At 37.3% G+C, this 20,445-nt stretch overlaps 1 protein-coding gene across 4 annotated transcripts in view; it reads right to left on the bottom strand.

Annotated features, from left to right (window-relative positions):
* Window positions 1-756: 756 nt before the first annotated feature.
* Window positions 757-20,445, bottom strand: part of CPB1 (carboxypeptidase B1) — a 72,234-nt gene continuing 52,545 nt past the window's right edge. For 3 of the 4 annotated variants that reach the window (XM_055249230.2, XM_063620227.1, XM_055249231.2), the window contains 8 exons: window positions 19,870-19,969; window positions 19,680-19,781; window positions 18,730-18,831; window positions 16,070-16,180; window positions 15,891-15,981; window positions 15,020-15,222; window positions 3,418-3,502; window positions 773-1,127 (listed from right to left, as the gene is read on the bottom strand). In XM_055249230.2, coding sequence (XP_055105205.2) covers window positions 940-1,127; window positions 3,418-3,502; window positions 15,020-15,222; window positions 15,891-15,981; window positions 16,070-16,180; window positions 18,730-18,831; window positions 19,680-19,781; window positions 19,870-19,969 — 982 coding nt within the window. In that variant the 3' untranslated portion in view covers window positions 773-939. Of the gene's footprint in view, window positions 1,128-3,417; window positions 3,503-15,019; window positions 15,223-15,890; window positions 15,982-16,069; window positions 16,181-18,729; window positions 18,832-19,679; window positions 19,782-19,869; window positions 19,970-20,445 lie in introns of all 4 variants that reach the window. The other variant, XM_055249229.2, reaches the window with a different exon arrangement.

Genomic DNA, 20,445 nt, shown 5'->3' with positions numbered 1-20,445 from the left:
GTTCTTAGACCGGTGTCCCCAGTCCTTAACGTGACCTCTAAGCTCTGCCTGACATGGCTCCTTCCACCATCCCCCCCTCCCCAGCCTGTACACATGCTCCTCTTTCCTCAGCTCTCTAAATTTCACCCTCACTGGCTTTCTTCTTACACTTTTGGGATAGCCACAGGCCTGGAAGGGGTGCTCCCTTTGTCTAGCTAACTGTGACTTATTTCTCAGGTTACAGCACTTTCTGAGGGAGGCTTCTCCCCTGCATCAAGCAGGTAGACTTTGTATGTTCTTTTTGGGTAGTTCATCCAGCACTTATTTGATTAATGTAAATTAGATTACTAATTAATAAATTGTTAATTAATGAGTTAATTATTTGTGTAATGTCTGTCTTTCCAAAGGGCCTACACACCCATTAAGGTCAGAAATGTTATCTTTCTTTTTCATTGGTCCATCTTCAATTGCTTAGCAAAGTGCATGGCATGTAGTAGACAGCTGATAAAATAACTCCAATGAGCTGAGACGAAAGCTAGACCAAGAAAGATGGTGTCTTTTCATGTACTCCAGGTTTAATAGTCCTAAATTTCCCTTTACATTTCTTCTTAGCTCATAAGCCTCCCACTGTAATCAGTGCATCTGCACCCTGATGGTCTCGGCCAGCACCCCAGGATGTTAACTCCTATACAGTTGACCGGATCCTCACTGTGCACGGCTTGCTTAGTCATTTATTCACATCAGTTTTTCCCCAAAGAAGTAGACCATATGTCAGGCTTTCCAATGGTAATGATTCACTTTTATTATGATCAATATGAAAAGATTTCCTAGTTTAATAGATGCAGAGGCTTAAAAGAAAGATTGGGATCTGTAAAACATCCAAGAAAACCAAAATAAGAATTCAAGAAAGAAAAGAAATGAAAAATGAGAATTTTGAAACAAGGCCATCAGCTTTCTCAACTAGTATAGGTGTTCCAGGACGTAGCTGGCAACATACTTGATTGCCAGCAAGGTCTCCTCGCAGGTAGCCCGGATCTGGGATTCTGGAAGGAGAAAGCCATATCTGCCTGTATCTCGGAGTTCAAAGGTGAAGGAATATCTGATTCCTTGGTCATAAGCCCAGTCGTCAGAGCCCCCAGCAGCGGGATCTGAAATGTGCAAACAGCAGTGGAAAAAAACTTTAAATCTAGGAAGAAGCTTTAAAAAATTGCCAGTTTCTTTTTATCATTACAAATGTTTCACTGTGCAAAATATTTTGAGTAGGCCAATTTTCTAGTAAACTGGATCATAAATGTTATGGGGGCTGTTTTAAAAAATTACTCCAATCTTATTAAACGTATCACCACTTCACTTTGTAGAAATGATGTGTTTAATACTTCAGAAAGTATGTAATCTGTAATGCAAAATTCCCAGTGTGCTTGTACGCTATGGTAAACTACACTTTATATGTGAAAGGATGTGTATCTCTCAGGAAAATAAGGAAAGCTGTATGATGATTGGCAAGAGGAGAGGACTCTAAACCCGGCTGAAACTGTGCCCAATGATAAGATGGAAGAAGCTGAGGGCAGGGCTTTGCCTTTATTTTCGTATTTTTAGTGTTCATCTAGCACAGGGCCTGGTGTAGATAAGGTATTTGTTATTAATTTATTCAATAACAATCATGTTGTCACTAACACATAGAATATGTATTAATTAATTCATTTGTTCATTTATTCACTCATCTGTTTTTTCAATCAACAATTGCATAGCCCCCTCTGAACAGCAGGCTATGGGCTCAACTCTGAAGATGCCAGAACAAAGGAGAGATGTTGGCTCTGCCCTCCAAGGTCTTACAGTGTAATGGAAAAAGAAACCTAGTTGAACTGAATAAAACATGCACCAAGTTCACAATATATAAATAGGTGGGCTATCTCTGCTAGAAACCCCTTAAGAAAACAGTATGCCGCATATGATTTAGAGCAGTTTTTTAAAAATAATAAAAATAAAGAAAACTGTATTCCCCATAAAGGTTTAAAATAAATCCCAACAACTCAGGACTGGAGCCTCTCCAACTGCACTGGAGGCCACTTGATGATGAGACCGGGTCTTTTATCATGTGTGTGTTTCAATTTCTTTCCAACCTCAGGCAGAAGGAAATCATTTGAAGGTAAAGGAAGATGTACATAGAAATTGAAAATGAGGCCTGTGGAATGTGCCTTCCAGATAAATCTTAAGCTGCAGCACCCACAGCTCTGGGGTCTAGCCCCTACCACTCTAGCCACTTGCTTGCATACACTGAGTGACTAATTAGAGGGACTGGTGTCTACCTCTTGAAGGTGACTTGTGCCTCAGGTAGCCCTGGTACTTGTCATCTGTTTAGCCAAAAAAACACTCTTTTTTTTTTTGAGATGGAGTTTTGCTCTCGTCGCCCAGGCTAGAGTGCAGTGGCAGGATCTCAGCTCACTGCAACCTCCGCCTCCCAGGTTCAAACGATTCTCCTGCCTCAGCCTCCTGAGCAGCTGGGATTACACTGGGATTACAGGTGCCCGTCACCACGCCTGGCTAATTTTTTGTATTTTTAGTAGAGATGGGGTTTCACCATGTTGGGCAGGCTGGTCTTGAACTCCTGACCTCGGGATCTGCTCGCCTCGGCCTTCCAAAGTGCTGGGATTATAGACATGAGCCACTGCGCCCGGCCGAAAACACTCTGCCTTATATTTTCCTCCAGCAACAATCCTTTCAGATAAAACTTTCGTGTCATCATCTTGGGAAGTTAATTCTGATACTGTGGGGTTGGTTGGTCTTTGGGTGTGTTCTTTCCTTGTGCATCCTAACGTCACAGCACTTAGCCCCTGTATCACAAAAGACTGCTTATTTTTGCTGCTTCCCTACTGCTAGTTCTTTAAAGACTGCCCTGATCTCCCTCCTTCCTTTTCTCTTTTCATCTTTTCTTCTCTCTATTCTTACTTTCTTGTTCTCTTTGTGCCTAGTAAGGCCCTGGCACATAGTAAGTGCTCAGTAGATGCTTACAGAGAGCAAATATCTCTGTGGGTTGAAAAGGATGTTTTTCTCCTCCTTCCTTTTTATTTTGAGATAGGGTCCTGCTCTGTCACCCAGGCTGGAGTGCAATGGTACAATTATAGCTCACTGTAACCTTGAACTCCTGGGCTCAAGTGACTCTCCCGCTTCAGCCTCCTGAGTAGCTGGGATTGCAGGTGTGCATGACCAGCTAATTCTTTAGTGTTTTTTTTTTTTTTTTTTAGAGAAAAGGTTGCTATGTTGTCCAGGCTTTCCCTCCTTTTTTTTTTTTTGAACAGAAAACTGATTACATATTTTAGAAAAATTCGCTGTGAGGCAAAAGCCACATGCTTTAAACTATCAGAAAAGAAAGGCCCCAGGAACCATTTATTAGCTTTTTAGGCACATGGTTCTTTGCACAGTTCTGAAGCCAAGACTCACAGATTGTTGTAGCTCCCGGGCCATATGTGTACTTGGTGCCGTGCAGTGAGGCAAGTTCTTTCACAGTAGCTTTAGCCAGGGCATTCTGCAAAAGAAACAGCAACAAGTAAGGAAATAAATAAAAGCACACTGCCAAACACATGCCCTATACATTATTTTTAAGGCATTCAAAGCATGTAAGTAACAATTTGGATCGTATTACATGCTTATTCAGGACCCATTTTCATTTTTCTACTTAACCTAGTGATATGATCCAAGTAATTCTTGTCCAAGAATGTCTTCCCTAATACCCTCACCAAGCATTCACTCTGAGCCTCTATTTATCTTGTCTTGTAAGAGTTTGTAAGAGAAAAGCAGGAGACAAGGAAGTCTTTACGGTTGTGCAAAGAAGTTGTTTACCTGTTTGCAGCCAAACAAACCAAAACACATGCACGCAAAAACTCAGAAAACAAAGCAAAAAAGCCCAAAACACTTGGCAATGTGGCAGGTTATAAAGCCGGATTAAGTTACAATAGGGTTGTGTGAATTAGGGCAGGAGCATTAGAAACTGCACATAGGAATGGCTAGTCAATGCAACATTCAGTGCCAGCATGAAAATGCTTAGGAATTGGCAGTTCCAAGGATGAGTGGTAGCTCCAGCTTGGAAATTTTTTAGACTAAAAAGTTAGAGAATATTCATTCTATTTCAAAATGCGGAACATTTGAATTTCAGAATTAAAAAAAAAAATTGTTAGGTATTAACTTACATGTAATCTTTTTTCTTAGAAGCATCATCACCTTCTCATAAGAACGAACCATTGCCCTCCAGTTCCCCGCACCCCACTCCTAGGGAAAGGTTCTCTGCACTCAGAAACTCTGTGGTAAAACTCTACTGACATACTGCCTATTTAAATAAAACACTTGAGAAGCAAGGCCTGGCTCAGCTGTCTGGGGAATACAGATTTGAAAAACAAATTGTTTACTGCAGGAGAATTAGCCATAATTCATTCCGGTTATGAAACCGGCTATATTTCATACTTTGACATTACAATGACTTCTTCTACATATGCCTGGAAAACTGTGAGGTTGGTGATGAAATCAGAATAATATGATTTTTACAAAGTAGGAATTTTCCTTCCCTTATTCTAATGTTGAAACCAGTTTAGTAGAATCTTATGTCAAACTGATGAGGGCATGGCCATAAGACTTCAAGGATTCCAATTCCTATAGCATTAATACTACATCAGCCAGGTGGTAAATTAGGAAACTTAAAAAGAGTTATAAAATGTAACTCATTATTTTCTGTTCTGGTCCACTGAAATGATGCAATCAGCTTCCTGGAACTAACATTATTCTCAGAGTTTTGGGTCAGTACTTGGAAATTTTAGGGTTCCATTTTCCTATTTCTAAACTGATAAACTAAGAAATGCTTTCTCTAACTGCATGCAATCTTTACTGTTGTGGCCTAAATATATTGCTCCTCTTGTTTAATCTTATTGTAACAAAGACACTAGATTTAGATTTTTTTAACCCTTTGTTTAAACCCTTAGGTTCTACTGCCAATTGAAACCAGAACCAGTTAAACATTACATAATGCTCATAATAGATTTAAAACCATCTTCTAGAGATGTGAAACATGGTGAGGCAATAGTTCTTTTTGTAGGTAAACATGATATTTTCTACCATTCTACAATTTCTTTAACTTGCCATTTATCAAAGGAAATCTCTAGTTAGTTATTTATCTGAAAGGCAGAACCTCTGATCTTAAAGAATTCTTATTCCTTCCCTGGTTGCCTTCTTCAGGCTTTACTTCAATTTTTCCTTAAGCCTTGAATTATTATTTTTAGTTAGTAGAAATATGATTTTTCAAGATTAGTTCCAAACATATAAAGTTATGAAGCCTAGAGAAGATTTAATAGTCATTGTCATTATCTATTGGACTTGTGTGTTGATTGATTGTCTTTCAAGTCTCTCAATATATTTACTGGTGCAATGTAGTAATACAGTTTTCAGACAAAACCAAAGGGGGCTACTTGTGATCTGTTATCTCTTTTGACTTATTATATCAATTTAGTCATGATTTCCATTAAGGCCACAGAAAAATGTTTAGTGGTCCTTTCCTCAAACCACACTCTGGGCATATGAAGTGACATCCGAGTTCTCTCTACACCATCATCGGCATCTTTTGGAAACAGTTGCTCTATTTTTTTTTGATGCTGAAGCAATATCTGAGGTTGATGTGAGCTTAAAAAGGTTGTTATTTTATTCCTGTCACAGGTGCACACTGGAGGAACATTTAGTTTATGCCTAAGTTCTCAGCTCTTGTCCTCAGTTGCTCTCTCATTTTGACATCCACCTCATCTCTCATCTTCTGATCACCTCATCACCACGTCTTCGATGGCTCTATCATGTCAAACCTCTTTTGGCAAAAACAGTTGTTGCAAACCAGGTCCGGCCTTGTCTCTCAGGCTACATCATTTGTTATGCATTCCCGTGTTCCTTCTGAGGTAGATTTTCCTGAATTACTTCCCTGTACACCCTTTCCTGCTTCTCCTGACCTCCATGACTGTGGGTACCCTTTTCTCTTCACTGGAATCCTCTTTCTCTCTTTGCTAATATGGATAATTGCTATTGTTTTTCCAGATTCAGTTTTAGTGTTATCTTCTTTGTGAAGCTGCCCCTACTCTCTTAGGAAGCATCGAGCACCTCTCCTGTTTGGGGGCCCACACTTTTATCAGGGTTCACTGTATGCTATAATCAGTTGTTTTTGCATGTATTTCCTCACCAGGTGAGCTCCTTGAAGGAAGGAATTGTTGGCTATTCATTTTGTGTCCTCAGCAGATTGCACAGCACCTAGCACATGATTAGTCGACTGAGTCTAACACTCTGGCTTAGGGGCATTATGAATAATCAAGATTTGGGTGGAGGTGCAGAGTGCTGAACCCACCTGAGTGGAGATTGGGGATGTTTCTGGGGGAGGGCAGTGGTACCACTTATTGATGGTTGATGGGATGCCACATTTAGACATTGACATCTTCTGTGCATTTTACTTATTTCTATTAATTAAAAAAAAAAAGTCTATGAATCCTTTCTCTTAGCCCCTCCAAGGCCAAAAGACAAAAAAAGTCAGAACAGACATTAATCAAGTAAAATATCATATTTTAAATTCCAATTACGTTAACAAAAATCCCTGGAATCAGTGTGGGTCTTTTCTTTAGAAGAGTTCAAATAATTTCACAAATGTTACTCATTTATCTTCTCAACATTATCTGTCCACATTTCACCGACACAGAATTTTCTAGCAGAATGGAATGCCATCTGGGGCAGCAAGCTCAGTGGGAATGTTCCAATCAACCCAGATGACTGACCCCTGCCAAGAATGGTAGAGAGAAAGGTAATTCTTGCATTTGCTACAATTTAGAGTGGTAACTCTTTTCCCTTCATGTTTCTGTAAAAAGAGATGAGGGCAGATGATGGAAGAGCCAAGAAGCAAGGACACAGCAGAGAGCTCAGTCCATATCTTGAAACTCCAATTAGTGATGATTTCTATAAAACTTGCCTTTTGAGGGACATCTTACATTGTTTCCCAGTGGATTCAAAATCAGAACTAACATTTACATAAAAACTTAAGCTTTACAAAGAGCTCTTGATAAGAGCTAGATATTTTTATCCCCATTTTACAGATAAAAGAACTAACACTCACAGAGGATAAAAGAACTTGCTCAAGGGCACACAGCCCTGTAAGTGGCTGACTTGAGCTAGGTTCTTCTTTCTTTAAATCCTCTGCTCTTTTTCACTTCTCCTTGTGGCCTTGGAATACTTCAAAAGAAGTGTTGCTGGAGCTGGTTTTACCAATTGTAAAGAACAGAAGGAAGCTAAATATAAACCAGCCTGAGAGAAAACTTTGCTTTCAGTCAAGGCCAAACATGGTCAGCCTTTATTAATCCTTAGCTATGAATTTTCACATCTTATGCATGTTCTCTTTTGTCATCTGTTTCCTCAAAACGAGGTCTTGGTCCTAGAGCAAAAGACAGAGAGAGTCCAAAATGTCACATCTAGCTCACAGCCCAAGAGACAAAGTAAAAGCTAGTGTAATGTTTCTCCAGGCGTTGAGTTCCAAGGATCTGGTGAGATGAATAAGGAGAGGATATTCTTTTCCACTGACCTGCATTCCCATCGAATATATGATAAAGAACTCTCCTTTCGTGACTGTGCACATAGCCCTCATTCCAATCTCTTGTACACGGCCAGCATCATGACAGGGGACTGCCTCTTCTAATCTTCCAGTGGCCCATTATTACAGTATAAGAAAACAAAAGCTCCAAACCAACTACAAGGTATAACACAATTTAAAGAAAATTTTCTGTAGAACTTTGTTTCTAACGGAAAGTTCTGAGTTTAGCCATCCCTGTGGGTGAATATTTGTGATAAGAGAAACATCAAAATAATCCTTAACTGCAGTTTCCTTCCTTCTGTCCTGTGATAATGGGTAAATTACACCAAGGGACCAATAAGAAACTTTTATAATTTTGGTGCAAAAGAAGAAGCCCTTACAGTCTATAAACAGGAACCAAAGAGAAAGCATTTGAGGCCTGAAAAAGCAAATATGTTTTGAGAAAAAGGAGGCCCTGAGATTAGAGAAGGGCAATGAGTTAGGAAAAAGTTCGGCTTAGGAGAACCAAGCCTGCCGATTTCCACAGAGCCCACGGGGAGTGTGGGAATGCTTTCACTGATGAAAACCAAACTTTTTATTTGGCTGATCTGCATACATATTTTTAAGCTCTTTGAAATTCAAGGGAAATGTGAAGTGTGAGTCAGCTGAAATTGCAAAGTCTAGAGAATGTATTTATATATTTATTTATTTGTTTATTTATTTTTCTAGTGGAAGTGGAGTTTCTCCCAAATAAATAAATACTGTCTAATGGGGGATTTGTAGGTTCTCTTGCACTTGAAATTTGCAGAACATTGTAAAGTTTTGTGAAGAAAGTATAAGATCCTGTGAAAGGCAAGAGCCTTTGTCCAGGAATGTGACTTTGCTCTTATCTTTATTTAAAGCAAGTTTCTCAACCTTGGCACTCTTGACATTTTGGGCTGGATAATTTGTTGGGGATGGGAGGGCTGTTCTGTGCATTGTAGGATGTTTATCAGCATCCCTTGGCCTCTACCCACTAGATGCCAGTAGAGCTCGACAGTTATGACAACCAAAGTTGTCTCCCAAACACTGCCAAATGTCGTCTGGGGGTGGGAGTGGGAGTGGGGGGCAAAATTAGTTGAAATGGAAGTCATATAAAATATTTAGTTATGTTAAATTAGAATTTATTTTAGGAAAAAGATTAAAAAGAAAGACAACTGATTTTAAAGGTGCTATGAGAATGCTTTTCTCTGTTGATGACATTACAGGTATCTTTTAAACATCTCTGCTAGGTCACTTGCTAAAACATCACTTTATTCCCAGAACTTTCAGGCTTAGCAAAAAATACAGACTGACCAGTTAAATTTAAATTTCAGATGAACAATAATTTTTCAGTATAAGTCTGTCCCATGAAATATTTGGACATGGTTACAATAAAAACTGTTTGTTGTTTGAATCCAAATTCTACTGGAAGTCCTGTAATGGACCTGCAATCCTATTTTCCAGGTCCCTGGCTCCAGGGCCCACTGTGACACAGGATTCATCCTGGCATTCAAGTGCCTACACAACCTGGTTACCTCATGGATTGGCCCTTGCCCCCACTCTTCAGTAAGGAGAACACTCGATACAGGATGACCCCCTTCTACTTCCTTCCTCAACTTCATCTTTCAGTTTCTCCATTGCTCATTTGTTGGCTCTTTTCTCTGCCTAAAACACCCTATTCCTTTCTCTACCGCTCAAATCCTGCCCAGACTTCAAAGCTCAGAACAAATTGCATCCCCTCTCTATAATCTTCACTGAGTAGCTTCAGCAAACATTGCTATTTTCCTTCTCCTGAATTCTTACTATTGCACTAATTGGAAACTCCCAATTCTGTTCTCCTTTCGTATGGTTTCTGGTACCCAAGTCTTATCATTTCAGTAGGATTTAAGTTCTCAGTGGCAGGAAACATACTTTATGATGAACACTTAATAGGTGCTCAATGAAATTTCTTTCTCTTTCTCTTTCCTTTCTTCTTTTTTCTTTCTTTCTTTTCTTTCTTTCTTTTCTTTCTTTCTTTCTTTCTTTCTTTCTTTCTTTCTTTCTTTCTTTCTTTCTTTTCTTTTCTTTTCTTTTCTTTTCTTTTCTTTTCTTTCCTCTCTTTCTTTCCTCTCTTTCTTTCTCTCTTTTTCTTTCTTTCTTTTTTTTTTTTTTTTTTGAGACAGGGTCTTGCTCTGTCACCCAGGCTGGAGTGCAGTGGCATGATCTTCGCTCACTGCAACCTCTGCCTCCTGGGTTCAAATGATTCTCATGCCTCAGCCTCCCCAGGAGCTGGGACTACAGGCATGTGCCACCACATCCAGCCAAATTTTGTATTTTTAGTAGGGAAGAGGTTTCACCATGTTGGCCAGGCTGGTCTCAAACTCCTGACCATAGTGATCCTCCTGCCTCAGCCTCCCAAAGAACTGGGATTACAGGCATGAGCCACCAGGCTTGGCCATGAAATTTTCGATGATTGATAAGCCATGTGCTGACCAGGCCTGGTAGGAGAATTATCAGGCCAAGAAGTCACTTAAAGAGCATAATGGTGAATAAGCAACTAGTTTATTAAATGAATTCTGAGTTTGCCATTTAAAATGTTTGTCTTTTAAGTGAGAGTATAAAGTTGGAGACAATTCCTGCAGCAGATGTTTTGTGCCTAAAGCCCTGTTCACCTAAGCCTGCCTGAAAGCAGAATTGTGGCTTGCTACTCTTGCTATTACGCAGGGACATGGTGCAGCTGTGATGAGTGATGTGCATGGGTGTGTGCATGGCCCTGCAATTGTCTGCCTTCTAATCACAATATTTCTTCCCTTCGATTTTTATGTTTATCTTTAATCATAATCTTGCATTATACTCACATTCTTGAGGAGAGCAGTGGACTTCTATCTTAGTAATGCCTTAATTAAAACTTCAATTAAGCCTGGGGTGGTGGCTCACGCCTGTAATCCCAACACTTTGGGAGGATCACGAGGTCAGGAGATCGAGATCATCCTGGCTAACACGGTGAAACCCCGTCTCTACTAAAAATACAAAAAAATTAGCTGGGCGTGGTGGCGGGCGCCTGTAGTCCCAGCTACTCAGGACGCTGAGGCAGGAGAATGGCATGAACCCGGGAGGCGGAGCTTGCAGTGAGCTGAGATTGCGCCACTGCACTCCAGCCTGGGTGATAGAGTGAGATTCCACCTCAAAAAAAAAAAAAACTTCAATTAAGAGGCAGTGAGTGAGTTGCCACTGGACTGGAAGGTGTTAGAATTTAGAAGTAGCTTTCTATCTTTTGTTCACATTTAATAATTTTTCAGAAAGTCTGTCATATTTCTTCTTCTGGTTACTGTTATCTTTTTCCTGGTTAATGAATATATATGTCTCTCAAAAGAATGGGCCAAAATCATAAAGACTAGGCCATGAGAAGTTAGTCATCTTAGCTAACCAGAGTACATCTTTATTAATGTCCAGAGGCAGAGATAATTATGATGTACTGTGTGGGATTAAAGACTTTCTGATGAATGGTCTTCTGCAAAACAGTTATATGGGGTACCACCATAGAATGTGGCCGCTTAAATATGTGTCTGTGTGTCTTTGGAAATTGAGGCAGCCTAGAAGATTCTTCAGGAGCCAGTAGCCTTAGACCCAGGGCTACCCTGACTACTAGTGTTGGCTTCGCCAAGCCTTCCATGTCTCAGCTGGAAAATGAGAAACAGACCAGAGAATTTCTAAGACTTTTCTAGGCATAACATTCTGTGCTTCTAATACAGAGAAATGGTGCAAGACTCATGCCCTGGATTGGCACCTTTGTGTAGTGCGCTCTGCTTTACATTTTGTTAATCTGTGGAGAGGGACAAGATACTTGTTGGCTGGATATTCTTCTGGCTTCCCATTTTTCACTTTGAAGTTGTATTATTATTAACAGTGTCATGTAGACATCTTTGCAGGGGAAGGTGTACCAAAGATTGGGAGCTTCTTACTGCCCAATAAGTGCAGCCATATGACTAGGTTTGAGAGCCTTTTCTCCCAGTTTTAATTTCTCTGACAATAACAAGGTCACAGAATTCAATATTTCATTGTCCTTTAGAATTTTGGAAATCGAAATTCATTGTTTTTCTTCTGAGTCTTAAAACTTCCTTTGACGATAGTGGCAACTTTATATATTAAAGAGGTCTACACTGAGAGACTGGATAGTTTATGAGGCCATTAGAAGCTCAGAGTGCACTTTGTATTCTTGCTTTAAACAATATAGTATGAGTAAAAGCAGTTTGCAAATGGGAAAGCATTATATGTGCAAGATATTCTTGTTATTCCATCTACTTTCTACTGCTCTGCTAAACATATCTTTTCTAGTAGTCTTCTCTGCAATCCATATAATACTTTTCCTGTTCTTTACTTCATTGGTCTTTTGCATTCTTATCTCTGCCTTTCTTTCTTCTGAAGGTTGTCTCATGATATGAGCAATTATTAGGCAAGCTACATGTAAAATCATTCAGAAATGAAGCCACATACATTTTTATCATGACTCAGATATCAAAGGACTGCTGCTTATAGGATGTCCTAAGTTTGGGCTAAAAATGCTAACATAAGCAGAAAATAATTTCCTTTAGTCTTATTCTCCTTGAAACATATGTATTTTTTGCTATAAATAAAATAATAATTTTATAGGTATAAAGAAAAATAGAAATCTCTTGTACACCAATGACTTGGCAGAATGCTGTATAAGTCCTCACTGTTTCCTTTAAATTTTAATGTGGTATGATGCAAGAATTCATCTTCCTAATGTTTTACTACCTTTTGTTTTCTGCAGCAGAGTCACATTTCTCTGTGTAAGAATTAATATGGAGGCACTAGATTTAGGTGGAAAATTAACTTTTCTAGATCAAGACTTATTTTTTCCCCCACAAAATCCTCATTGTAAATAAAAACTGTAAAAATGTCAATACTGATATTTTTGAGAGACTCACATTCTTTTTTGTCTATACATATATTTGTAATTGCACTATAGTTAATGAGCTTGTTTTAGCAAAATGTGCTCTGGAAGTAAGTAAACTAGAATTCTACAATACAAGAAAAAGTTGGAAGGATCTCCAGCTACTCAAAATATTAAAGTTGCTTTGGTGTGCTAAACTAAATTCAGACACCAAATGAATCAGATAATCAAATAACAGTCACCTTAAGTAGCATGCCACTTACTAGTGGCATTTAAATATTTCTTTTAAGATACTAGAGAAAAACTTAATCAATAGAGAAAATTGATTTAAAAATAACTTTTAAATCAATGAGTATGATACATCAAATTAAGTTTTTGGATTTGAGTCACCTGTCTTGTACTCTGGTAAAGATAAAAGTGGCATGTACTTTTATTTGAACTTTTTAGTTTTGTATGTGTAGAAACAAACATCCAATAAGATTATGTTGTGGCTTGTGCTTTTTCTCCTTTTGAGAATAGATTATGAACATTTTACTTTGGTAGAATTCTACTTATTATACTTCTTTGGCAATTAGAATTTAACAATTTTGGAGGACAGGATTTTGAATAGTATCTCTCTTACTATTACCTCTCCTTGACTTTAAATAAAGAAGTGACTCTTAGGGAAGAGTATCAGTGACTCATGTTCTGTTGGAACATTTTTACACCATTTGGCACACATGTGAATTGTCCCATTAAACTTGCTAACTCTGAGGCTTGGTTCTTTTACTGGAGAAAATTCCCTTAGGAAGTAGCAAAAATTATTCATAATATTCTATTTTTTTCTTTTTTTTTTTAAGAACGATTTGGAGACTTTTAGGGTAGCCCAGATTCTGGTTGTTATTGTATACAACTAGTGGCAACAAAGCTGTCTCATCACTAAAAGGGCTTAAACTTATTCCTCCAATAAGAAAATGTACTGAATAAGAAAACTTTGGCAGCTCAGCTTCCAGGAACACTTTAAGCTTTATTCTGTTAGTGTTAGTCTTTTAGTAGTTATGTCTAAAACTAGTTGATATTGAAGCAAACTGGATATATATATGTTATTGCTATCCTTAATGTGTTTTGTAATTTTAGTTTTTATATTTTAGTTAACTCATTAGTATGTAGTTATGACTTTGACTTTTTCTCTTCTGATATGGCACAACTTAAATATATTTACATGAGTTATACAAACTACATACCCCCACCTCCTCTTTTCTGGTGGCCAGAAATTTTGGACAGAAATGAGGAGCCAACCACACCCATCTCTGGGAGAACAAGACTGTGAGCACCCATTGGGAACACATACAGACCGAGCTTAAGTGAAAAACTGAAATGCTTAGAGGTGCTAACATATGTGTGTGTGTGTGTATATATATATATATACACACATATATACATATATATGTATATATTTTTTTGGCCATGGATGGGGAAAAATGAAAAGCTTTTTGAAAAATTGTATTGTTTTTTAAAGAAAAGGGCCCATCCAACTATTAGCTATCAATTTTCTAGGAGACTGGGTTATTTTTCTGATTTGTTCTCAAAATATTTACGGCATTACATATTTTATTTGGTCTCTGAAAGACTGAATCTGAAAGTATAAAACAACAATTTTCAGTTTTAAAGTTACTAGGTCTTCAAATTTATGCATTTAGGTAAGCCAAATATCCATGTCATTGTCTAAGTGGAATATATATATATTTTTTTTTGGCGTAACTCAAATGCTTTAAATCTTATATTTGCTCTTTTAGTTTATTGGTGCCAATTTCTGGCAGCCAGATGTTTCATAAATTAAAGAAATATTGTTTGAAAGATTCAAACATGCTTATTCAAAAAATTATTCATTGACATGTGATATTTCTCAATGAGAAAACTCATTATTTAGCCGCTCAAGTGATTATGTCTTGATTGTTCAATAAGATTGCTAGTTTTTTTGATGTCAGAGATTCTTACATTTCTTTGCTTTATTCCCTGTATGTGGTAAAGACTCATTCACATTATTTGTTCATTGATTGATTTACTTTTGAGTCTCACCCAATCAAAAAGTGAAATAAACAATTTTAGTATTTAATGACTAAACTTGATATCACCCAAATGTGACAAATTCCTAATGACATCTGCCGTGCTCTGCTATGCTCTGGATCTGTGTTAAATTCAGCTCAGGGCAGCTTGACAAAACTGACTGAAAAAAAAAAATATGTGTGTGATCAAGCAACTTTGTTGATTATCTCATATACATCTGAAATCATCATGTAAGTCAGCATTGTGGGGAAGCCAGAGGAAATGGAACTATTGCCATTTTGAAGATTAGTCAATAAATAACATGTGGGGAACAGTTTCCTGCATGAAAATTGTATTTCTTTTAGCCAACTCCAGATTCCTTATAAATCTGTAATAAGTTTTTCAATTCTACTACCAAAAAAATCAATAAAGGGACTTCCAGAAAGTGTTCTTATAATGATTTTCTTTTCAGGATTAGAATTTAAAAAATCTCAACAGTAAAATGTCATACCTACTACTTTGCTACTTACCAACTCAGCATTGTTCTCACCGAGTTTGTAAGCATATGAGTAAGGGTAGATCATCATTTGGGAGTACGAGTGGATTGTCAGATATGCCTTGATGGAAGAGAGGTTGTTGCGGATGAAATCAGCCAGGGCCTTAGTCTCCTTTTCAGACTCTGCAGCAGGTCCACAGTAAGTTTCGGCACAGGGGTTTTGAGAGGCTCCAATTTCTGGAAAAACATATGATGTTAATGGCAAGGATCACCTAGTGAAGTTCTTGTGAGGATGTTTTAAACTTTCAAATTAGGGAGTTTTCATAGGAGTCCTTATCAAGGAGTCCTTAAATTTGTCCCTATTATGTTTATATTATATAGTAAAATATCCATTTAATCACAGGATTAGGATGGTATTTTTTAAGCTAACGTGGTAAAAAGTTGCACGTGGAATCACCAGTGTGTCTCCGTGTAGTACTACACAATGATATCAATATAGTGTAAAAAAATTAGTAAGTAGGGAACAAACTAATATCTATGAAAAAATTATTACTATGATCATTCTTAATTGCATTACAATTTTATGTAAATAATTATTTATTTAATGGCTGTCTCCCCCTCTAGACTATACATTCCATGAGTAGTAGGATTATGTCTGGTTTGTTCAGTCTTGTATTTTCAGCATCTAGCACAGCTGGGAACACAACAGAGTTCTCAATATGTTTTGGTCAAATGAATTAAACTGTTTTTTTTTTTTTTTTTTTTTTTTTTGGCGCTTTTAGAAAGTTAGAACTTTAAAATATAAAACTTTGCAGTTTTTCTTATTTTAGACACTGTTGTGTTTTCTTATTTTTTCTCTTATGTTTTTCAACGGATACATGCAAACTGGGTAGCCAGATACTTACCGCACCAACCAGCATCAAAATTTCTGTTGGGGTCTGTGCCAATGCAGCTAGATCCAGCATGGGTGGAGCGAGTCTTTCTCCACAATCGGCTCTGAAAGTGGACTATATGGTTAGGACAAATATAATAGAGAGAAGTTGGTTTTAATTTCATCAGCCTCTCTCAGTATTGGTGCATATACCTTGGTCCAGGTGTAGATGTAGCCATCGATATTGAGCACAGGCAGGACATAAAAGTCTAACTTGTCAAGAAGCTCTGTCATTTGGATCTCTTGTCCATAGGTACGAACAGCCTGTATGTGAATTATGAAGAGGAATTTCATGGAAAAATGGAGTGTTTGATGCTGTTAAAATTTACAAACACTGATGAATGTTAATTTTGGTAATAAAAGCAGTATTTCCTATTGAAGTGGACAATATTAATATTTAAAAAGCAATCAGCAAATTACTACCAATACTTGATATTTTTATTGATAATTGTTATTTCTAATTCTTCTCTGCTTCCAGGATAGTTCTATTACACCCTTTTTATTTTAACTTTTTACTTTAATGAGAAATTTAATTAAAGACTTCTAAAGAACATATATACTCATTTCTTTTAAGATAAAACTACAATAGCTTTTTTCAAAGTTAGTAGGGTATAAGTGTAAGACCTAGTTCTAGTAAGTAAGAAGTGTCTGTGGATAGCTATGCATTTTCCTAATAACGTCATTTAGAAATGTATTTCTTTTCTATGAAACCTCCTGTAGATGATCTCACTAGAGGGAATGTCCGATATAACAAGGTAATGAGAATGCCTCTCATAATAAGCTCACACTCATGGATTTTGGGGAAGCTCCCACCAACACTCCAAGCTGCATAGTGACGGGAGTCTCCTTTGCTGTCTTTCTCAAGAAGGGACAATCCTGTTGTCCCTGTTAAGTAATGTAGACACTTATCTATGAATGAAGGACATCGTGCCATTTAATACGTTCTCTTAGTCACAGTCCCTCTGCTCCCCAGCATCATATTAAACTTAAATACAACCCTTCCCTAGGCTTGCTTGAACAAACTTTAAAATAGATTAGACTTCTATGTGTGAACAATTTTTATATACTCTTTGTAATTATATATGTTAATTACAATATTACATGATAAAGCATGTGCTTTTTAGGTTAGAGGAGCTATATAATCATGTTCTTTTAATGGTCTACAAATTGGAATATAATAAAATTTAATTCTAACATCCAGTTATCCTCTTCTAAAAGGCAGATGGGTGAGCTACATAGTGAAGCTAAGTGATGCCAATCTGATATATAATGTCTAGAAACCAAGACTACATAACAAATATATATGGAAGTGCTTCACACAAAAATTATGTTGTATATAATAATATTCTTATATATTTAAAGCACTTCAATGTTTTCAACTTTTAAATTTGAAATAATTTTAGACGTACAGAAGAATTGCAAAAATAGTTCCCATATACCCTTCATCCAGCTTCCTGAATGTTACCATCTTACATAACCATGGTATAATTATTAAAGTGAAGAAATTAACATGGATACAATACTATAAACTAAACTATAGACTTTATTCAGATTTCACAAGTTTATCCACTAATGTCCTTTTTCCATTCTAGGTTCCAATCTAGGATCCTACATTGCCTTTATTTGTCAAGTATCCATAGTCTTCTCTGATCTGTGACAGGTCTTCAGTCTTTTTGTGTTTTATGACTTTAACACTGTTGAAGAGTGCTTGTCAGTTTATTTTGCAGAATGTCCCTTACTTTGAGTTTGTCTAAATTATTTTTCAAAATTAAATTTTGTTTATGATTAAAGGGAGGTCATTCATTTCAAGGAAGAATATCACAAAGGTGATATGTCTTTTCACTGCATAATATCTGAAGGTACATGATATTGATATGTCTTATTTATTACTGATGATGTTAACCTTGATCACTTAGTTAAGGTGATTCCTTCTGCTAGGTTTATCCACTTTAAGTTTTCCCTTTATAATGAATACATTTTTGGGAGGAGATAACTTTTAGACTCTGCAAATATCCTGTTTCTCCCTAAACTTTTACCCACTAATTTTACATCCATCTGTGGATTTGCCTGACATGATTATTGCTGTGATGTTCTAGTGATGATTTTATGTTTTGCTCATTCTTTGTACATATATTAGTTGTAATTCTTCTGCAAGAAGGAGTTGTTCTTTGCCTCTCTTTTATTTATTGAATTATCTATGCATATCAGTATAGACTCATGCATATTTTAAAACTTGTTTTTAAAAAGCTTTTACATATATCTTATCATTAGAATGATAAGGAATGAAAAACAGTATCATTTAGAGTAATGACTACTATGCACACTTTTCTTTTATTCTGAAGTATACAATGATTATTAGCCAAGAGATAATGATCAAATTGGTTTAACCACAACCATTAGCTTTTACATGACCAATCACTATGCTAGTTGTTGGACTCTCTACCAAATATGGGTGAGAAAGTTCAGATGAGTGAAATTCAAACAAATACAATTTTTTTTTTTTAAGAGATGAGGTTTCACCATGTTGCCCAGGCTGGTCTCCAATTCCTAGGCCCAAGCAATCCACCTGTTTCCGCCTCCCAAAGTGCAAGGATTATAGGCATGAGCCACTGCACCTGGCCCATAAATAGAATTTTTCTGTTTTAAATCTTGCCTTATAAAGGTCTGTTGGTGGAAGTTGAAACTGATTTCCAAAATTGGGAACTTGTAATTGTGGATTTTTTTCTGTGTTATTATTCTCTCTAGGTTTTAAGGAATTAATTGAAAATTAAAACATACATTTCTCTTTGCCAAAAACCACTCTACACACTGACCTCTCTTACAAACCACTGGCAGAATGCAGGAGAAATCCACTCTCTGGCATGGAAACCACAGTCCATGAAAATGGCAGGCTTGTTTTGTCCAGCTTTGCCAACCTATTGCAAACAAAAGGAAAAGGGAAACCATGATTCATCATAGGACATTCAGGGGTTAACCTCCACTACCCATCTGGGCTTGAGACTCAACAAGTGAAACCCGACAGCAGCAAGAGCTGGATCCCATGATTAAATTAAAATATAATGCTAACACAGTATGTTCTCGCTTCTAGACTCACAGTGTTTGAGCTGAAAGCTTATATGGCTGTTTATTATTTTTATTAAGCTTGACAAGCTCATATTTTCAGATGATGCTTGATTACCCTGCTTAATTGTACTCATGTGGAGGTTATTTTCAGCTGCTGTTATTAGGTGACATGACCAAGACAACTGGATGAGTAATTAGAAGTAATCATGATTGTTGCTAATCTTGTAAGAATTTTTACTACTCTCTCACTTATTCCTTGTCTTTTTATCTCCTTCATTAGAATTACATGACAAAAATGGTGTTAGAAAATGACAGAAACAAATTGTTGATGTGTTTGTAATGTTGTCTGGTAGACATGAAGTTTATGAGCCTCTTTAGCAAATGGATTTGCAAACGACAGCTGGGAAAGAAGAATTTCATCAAGGTAGATAATCATTTACATTGCTTACAGGAATGTGGTTAAATTTATAGGTCTTCTCTTATTTTATTGCATTTTTCCTTTTGAATAAATCAAAATAATGATTTAAAAATCCACATATGATAAAAGAAGCTGGGGAATCTGGTTTCCTCGGGGATTGTAGGCAGGAAAGAGTTATAACAATGTTTGGGATAAGCATGTCTGTGAAACAGATGTTCATGTGTTAGAATTCATTGATTTAAAGCCCTCAGACATGGCAAGGTCATGGTTAAAAATGATTACCTTGAGAAGGTAAATAGCGCGTCCCTCAAACGTGGTTCCGATAACACTGCGGGAGATGAGGGCTGGATTCTCAGTGGCGACTTGTTGAGTCCAAGCCTCTATCTACCAAATGGAATCGTTTGTAGATCAATGTGGCATTCTTGGTTCAATTCCCAAAGTAATATCTGTCTAAATCATGTGCACATCATACCGTTTCCCACTTGTTGTACTTCTCATAACTGTGTCCTGTTGCACGAACCCGGCTATCAAACTGAGCCTCCACCACATTTCTCAGGTTGCTTATCAGTACCCTGCAACGAACCAAAGTGGGTGTTCCTATGAACATAAGTGTATTTTTCCCCAGTGAACACACACAAAACCCCAGAGCCACTGCTTTAGTAGATGGCACATTGCACTCTCCGTAAATTCTCATGTTGTCCTCTGGTTCTTCCTGATGACCTTCAGCTGCTCCAGGGAGATTCTGTTACTGACCATAAAGAGTGAGTAAGTCACTGAGAAGGATACTGGAGAGTGCAAGCAAGGTAGGATCTTCCTCAGCCCAAACCTCAAGTATTTGACTATCTGTGAACCTTAAACTTGGAAAATGGTTGCTCCTGGTACCTGGGACATTTTGGGTCAGGGCCTTGGGCTTCCACACAACAGTATGTACTCGAAGCCTATCTTTGATCTTTCTTCCTCAGGACTTTTCTGAATTTAGAACTAAAAGTCTTGTGTTCCAGGAAGCTACTCAGTCCTGGGTAAATGGGAGGAGTTGTCAATTTGGACC

This window comes from Symphalangus syndactylus, chromosome 17 (genome assembly GCF_028878055.3).
Source record: "Symphalangus syndactylus isolate Jambi chromosome 17, NHGRI_mSymSyn1-v2.1_pri, whole genome shotgun sequence".
Lineage (NCBI taxonomy): Eukaryota > Metazoa > Chordata > Mammalia > Primates > Hylobatidae > Symphalangus > Symphalangus syndactylus.
This window is presented reverse-complemented; position numbering and strand designations above follow the sequence as displayed.